The 6,347-nt window shown below is 37.5% G+C and overlaps 1 protein-coding gene across 2 annotated transcripts; it reads left to right on the top strand.

Annotated features, from left to right (window-relative positions):
• The first annotated feature begins 959 nt into the window (after window positions 1-959).
• Window positions 960-4,457, top strand: LOC148999971 (CBL-interacting serine/threonine-protein kinase 21-like). 2 transcript variants are annotated; one of them, XM_089140462.1, is made up of 14 exons: window positions 961-1,408; window positions 1,549-1,611; window positions 1,742-1,813; window positions 1,903-2,010; window positions 2,140-2,211; window positions 2,296-2,349; window positions 2,418-2,543; window positions 2,615-2,704; window positions 2,792-2,911; window positions 2,992-3,096; window positions 3,190-3,309; window positions 3,376-3,441; window positions 3,531-3,605; window positions 3,694-4,414. In XM_089140462.1, exons 1-14 carry the CDS (start codon window positions 1,247-1,249, stop codon window positions 3,853-3,855), a joined length of 1,395 nt encoding a protein of 464 aa, XP_088996588.1. In that variant the 5' UTR covers window positions 961-1,246; the 3' UTR covers window positions 3,856-4,414. The 2 variants fall into 2 exon arrangements, with proteins under 2 accessions (XP_088996587.1, XP_088996588.1); XM_089140461.1 differs by having other exon boundaries at window positions 960-1,408; window positions 3,190-3,441; window positions 3,694-4,457.
• Window positions 4,458-6,347: the final 1,890 nt, after the last annotated feature.

Below are 6,347 nucleotides of genomic sequence, written 5' to 3'. Positions count from 1 at the left end.
CAGTTCGGATACACCCAGGTCGAACAGACCAAGTCAAGGTCGGTTATACAAGCGTAAAGGCAGGATAACAAAGTGAATCCTAGTAGATTGATAACCGAAGACAAAGTATTCGACTGGGACTCAATAACTCATATTTGAGTAGGACTCAATAACTCATATTTGAGTAGGACTCAATCACTAAAGTTCGTATTGCAGTCCAAGTAATGTTTTAGTTGAGACAAACTCATACGTAGAAAACCTATAAAAAAAATAAGGGAGCACAAGAGAAAGGTACACTAAATTGAACCATCACTATTCGAATTATTATTGTTCATTACTTTCTTATTTTTCTCAATCGGATTCCTAATTAGATTGTCGGAGGTGAAAACTAGACCTCCACGATCGAGCTCATTCTTGCAGGTTCATCTGGCTGAAGGGATGAACAGGATCGTGCAGCAACAACGGAAAAAGAAGAGTATATGCTTTAATAATAGTAGTATGATTATTAAAAATTAAAATGTCATAAATATCCTTAAAAAATAAGTAAAGAAAAAAAAAAAGTAAAAAACTAATGGAATTTTAAAATGATAAAAATAGAAAATAACAGAAAAAGATTTGCGAATAAAGAAGAGTAGATGCTTTTATAATAGTAGTATGATTTATTTATTGGTTTATTTTTTTTATGTTCCTTGTAATACTAAACCATAGTACATTACCGACTCAAAAAGTAATCACGTTTTTATTTCGTCTAATCTCAGAATAAAATGCGCCTTTGACCCAAGAAAAAAGGAAGGGGAAAAACAAATGCACATTTAACCCATGAGGAAATGTGGGAAATTAGTGAATATTCTTTTTGGAGGGAAGGGACGTGGTTGGTGCCTGGTGGGTAGTCGGCTGTGGGCTGGGTGGAATTGACCGGCTTGTGAAACCTTCCATTCAAAACACGCTCTTCGCTTCCAACTAACTGTCATGAACCCTTGCTTCCTCTTACTCATATCGCGTATACTGAGACGTCAGAATCAAATGTGGTTTTCAGACCTCAGAACCATATAAATTTTTGGGCAACACAGAGCCATAAATTTAAAATGGAGGACGAAGGCAAGGACCAAAATCAATCTCAGATCAATTTCATTGTAGAAAACCAGAATACAGACCCACATCTTCTTTCTGTAAGATTAAGCAGATAATAACAAGAAGAAGAAGAAGAAGAAGCAAGGAATTAGAGGTGCTGAGAGCGCAGAAGCAGATTCTACAGTAAAATCATTTGATGGGTTTCGCAGCAACTATTGGGAAATACAAGCTTGGAAGAACCATTGGTGAGGGAACCTTTGCCAAAGTAAAGCTAGCTCTGGACACAGTCACCAATCGACATGTTGCAGTCAAGATCATTGATAAGCGGATGGTAATGGATAACAAGCTAATGGAACAGGTGAATTCACTGTTCACTACTAAGTCTAGTTGTTTGTCTTCTCAAGTAATGGCTTTCTAGCACCTTGGATCTGGCTTCTTTGGGTAACTATCAATTGGAGCATAAATAGTTAAAGATGCCACTTTTATTGGAACTTTCAGGTAAAGAGAGAGATTAGTACAATGAAACTGCTGCGTCACCCCAACATTGTCCAAATTTATGAGGTTTGTTGAGTCATTTTCCTGAGATTTTTTGAAACCCTACAAACAGGGCAGGCGAGACCAGGCAAGGCCAGGCAAAGGGACTAAAGGAAGGGGTGTTCTCATAATCTTTGTTGAATTTCTCATTTTACAGGTTATTGCTACCAAGACCAAAATCTTCATAATAATGGAATATGTTTCAGGAGGTCAACTCTCAGACAAGTTGGTATGTTCCTTCATCAGACTCTTTTCAAATCTTGGAACTGTGTTTTATGTTTTCTGCATCTGAGCTGTTTGCAATATTTTCCCTTCTAGTCATACCTCAAAAAACTCAATGAAAAGGAAACTAGGAAGTACTTCCAGCAATTGATCGATGCTGTGGACTATTGTCATAGTAGAGGTGTATATCACAGAGATCTGAAGGTAGGATCTAAACTCTATATATTACATATCTGTTCTTTATTTAAGTGATTTTTTTGTGAGGCTGAAACCCATTAGTAAGACAATGAAAGTAATCTGAGTGTCATTGAAATATTTGATTGAACCAAACAGCCTGAAAACCTGCTATTGGATGGGCATGGAAATCTAAAAGTCTCAGACTTCGGACTCAGTGCATTGCGGAAGGTGAGAAAACAAGTTTTTAGTTTCATATGATCTTTCTTTTGGTGAGAGTGGTACTCACACGCAGAACTAATTCCAATTGAACAGCCTGGTGACTTGCTATCAACGGCTTGTGGCTCTCCATGTTATGTAGCTCCAGAGGTAAGCAGGAATTGTACCTAATTCTTTTTTCCCAACTTGAAGAATGGCGTTGACATTGTTCTTGGCAGGTAATTGCAAACAACAAGTACCATGGAGCAACTACTGACACCTGGTCATGTGGAGTTATCTTATTTGAATTACTTGCTGGTTATCTACCCTTTGACGACCGTAATCTAATGAACTTGTACCGAAAGGTAAGTTTCTGAAGAGATTTAATTTTTTTCTATCCAAATGTGAAAATGCTGATACATCTATTGGTGCAAAGATATCCAGAGCAGAGTATACATGTCCAGAGTGGTTTACAGCAAGCCAAAAGAATATACTTTCTAGGATACTTGAGCCGATGCCTAATAAGGTAAACCAATGAATCCTTCTCCTGCATTGTGAAAACCAACAAGATGTTCAGTTGATACAAATTATGTGAATGACTTCTTTAATGTAGCGGATGACAATAGCAGAGATTCAAGATGATGAGTGGTTCCAAACAGACTATGAGCATTCTGCAGGAATTGAATGTGAAATCAATTTCGATGATATTAATGCAGCATTTAGTGAAACCACAGTAAGAACACTGGGATACCTTTTGGTTCCATTCAACTTGATGTACGCTCATTATCTCATTGAGACAAAAATCTAATGCAGGAAATAAAGGAGACCGGTATGCACAAATCCTCAAGTTTTATCAATGCTTTTCAGCTTATAGCAATGTCTAGTGACCTTGATTTGTCAGGCCTCTTTGAAGAACAGGTAACTATGCTCCAAAATTTGTTCATGCTAACAAATATTTTGACAAAATTATGCTTCCAGTTCTTAATTTTGTTAGTATTTTCTCTTTTCAAGGATGAAGACAAGCAGAGAACAAGGCTTGTTTCAAAACAGCCAGTCAATGAGACGATACAGAAAATTGAAGTTGCTGCAAAAGATGCCAATCTCTCAGTTGAAAGAATGAACATGTCGAAGGTAATGTCCACATTTTCCCCCTTCAATAAACAGGATATGTCATATTTATGGATCTTCCATTTTCAGGTGAAAATTCACAATAAACAGAAGCTGACAAAGAACTCTAGATCATGTTTCAACCTATCAGCTGAGGTAGTATATATTTTTCATGTATGTTTCAGCAACCAGGAAAAGTTGAGTTTCACTATTATTGGATCTCACACATGGTATTGTAAAATTAGGTGATCGAGGTGACACCCACGCATTGTGTGATAGAAATATCAAAATCTGCAGGGGAGCTTGGAGTGTACAATGAGGTAACGAACCCCTTCCAATAGCTGATTGTTCTGTGGATCCTTTTGAAGGCAATATTGTACTAACTCTTTGCTGCACCAAAATCGCCAGTTTTGCAAAAGCTTATCAAATATGCTGATGGAGAACACCAATGTTGGATCAGAATCAGTTTTGCCCAGTAGATTCAGTATTGATGGGAAAGAGAACAAATGCATATCTGACCCTAGGGAGAGAAAACTGGATGGAGAACTTTGTGGCTACTACACCTGCTGACAAACAGTTATGCTTCAGCTAAAAATGCTTCCTTTTGTGATTTCAAATTGTTCATAGAAACAAAGAAATGCTTGCTTTTGTGATTTCAAATTGTTCATAGAAACAAAGTCATAGATTGAATTGTGAAACCACCAGTTGGATCTGTGGCCAAATTGTTCATAGAAGCAAAGTTACAGATTGAATTGTGAAACCACCAGTTGGAAGTGTAGCCATCAAACTTAGTGTGACCCAGTTGAGCCCAATTCTTTTTGTAAAAGAATATTTAATATATTTAATTTGATTCTTGTCCCATTGTTTGGACTCCTAATTACAGTCGGTTCAAAGCGAATCAAGATTCAATGGAAGTGATCGGTTTTGAGTATGATGCGGTTGACTGATAATTATGAACGTTGCTAACCAATGGATAAGGCAAGTTAGTTGAGAGTTTGAAGTTTGGAGGGAACCAAAAAAGGTAAGCAGGTGTTCCTCTTCATCATCCAGAACACACAAAATCATCAACACAACCCAAATGACTGCAAATTTTCAAAGATTTATCAGAACAAAGTATTAACTTTTGAGTAGTCTGTTCTTTAGCTCTAATGTTCTCCCTCAAGAGCTATCCTTGTTTGGCAAATTATTGGAATTTCTTAAATGACCTATTCCAGTTAAATATAAAGTGAAGGAGAGGCATTTGGAGTGCTAATAGCACTTGCATGGGAGGTTACCTCCTCCTGTGCTTGAATGAAGCTAGCAATCTCCTCACTTCTGAAACACAACAATTACTTGTGTGGGAAAGTAAAAACAATAATTAATGCATCATTTGTTTATCCAATTCAACTTGCAAGTATCACCATTTCACTAATTTACTGTAGAGCTCAATCTAATTTGATGAACAAACAACTAAAGCTTAAAATCTGCTGTCATGTGGTAGAACTCATCATCCTAAACCTGAGAGGTAGAAAATGAAATTTACTCGGATTCATCAAAACCTGGGACGACAGTTGAATTTCATGTATAGAAGGCAACATAGCAATGTTATAACTACATATTGAATCCATGGCACTCTGTTTGTTTTTTCTTTGAAGGTTGTTTTATATTAATTTAATGAAAATAGGGGGTGATGACTATTACATATACCATTATGGATGGTTGAACCCTAACTTCCCCACTGGGAGGCGGTGGTCATTGCCGATTGAGTTGACCTTCGATCACTCAGCTTGTTTTTGCTTTTTGTATTTTGTTTTCAACCCTTTATAAACAAAACTATGTAGTATATATTGTATCACACAATACTAAAAATATTTATTTGGGTAAAAATAAAAAACGAAACCTTTACCTTAGACTGTCGAAGAAGACCCCTTTCCTTTGTAGACTACTTAATTGCTTGAATAAAATGAGTGGATAAAAATAGGTGGAAAAAGTGTATTGTTTCCAATGAAATTTCAGAATCCACTTTACTTAGTTCATTAGATTAGATAGGAAAAAGAAAACAAGCTTGCCTAAACTAATGAACCCTCGCCTCTTGCTCAGTAAAGAAAAGTTGTAGATTTTATTCATGGGCACACTTGACAATGGGATTTTGATTTAATTACCAAATCTTCAACTTCACAGAATCAATGAGCAATCAAAGATGTAAAGTTGAGTTTCAATCACCGGGAGGGTAGGCGTATATGGGGCCCAACCTGTAATGGGGTATATACACGACCAAGTCTACTTACCATTTTATAGTTAACAAACAATAGAGAAAACACACAACCTTTGCATCTTCATCATGAACTCACAAGTGGGATGAAGTTCCAACAAAATTATGGAAGCTCATTTGGAGTGCAGCCTCAGTCCCTAAAATTAAATCTTTCCTATTGAGACTATGTGCATAAGGGATGCCTACTGGAGGGAAACTCATCAAAAGATAGACTAAAATTGACCCCTCTTGTTGATGTTGTGGAGCTAAGTTAGAGACAACATATCACATTATTTTGGGATGCTAGTTCACGAAGGTTGTTTAGTTCGGTAGCTCCCTTTCTTACTTGGTCCATACAGAGAATTCCCCCTCGGTGATTGAATGGTTACATTCCCTATGCCACATTGAGATCCCATTAAAGAAGGAAAGGAAGGAGATGGTGAGCTTATGCGTGTATATCTGCTGGTACTTATGAATTGCAAGAAATGGTCGCATGCTTGGGAGAAACAAGTGGAGCTTAGAGGAAGTTATTGAGAAAGCCTAGAGAACGTGGGCTGAATTTTGGGCTGTTAGTAAACCTTCACCTTCTATGGATGAAGCCTAACATGTATTGAGAAGTCATAGTGAGGAGCAGGGAGATGTATATGCCCACCAACCCCATAGGGTGTTCTATGATGCAACCCTTCCTCTTGGAGCTTCCAAGGGAGGAGTGGGTTTTGTGATCCTAAATCAATTGGGCCAAGTACATCAGGCGATCTCGGAACCAATTGACTTTGGGGATGTACTTTTGGGGGAAGCTATGGCAATGAGAGCTGCGTTGGTTGAATGTCAT

The sequence above is a fragment of the Hakea prostrata genome, chromosome 11 (assembly GCF_041222555.1).
Source record: "Hakea prostrata isolate BN-2017 chromosome 11, UWA_Hpros_2, whole genome shotgun sequence".
In the NCBI taxonomy this organism is placed as follows: Eukaryota; Viridiplantae; Streptophyta; class Magnoliopsida; order Proteales; family Proteaceae; genus Hakea; species Hakea prostrata.
Note: the sequence above shows the minus strand (reverse complement) of the source record. Positions and strands in the feature narration are given on the sequence as shown.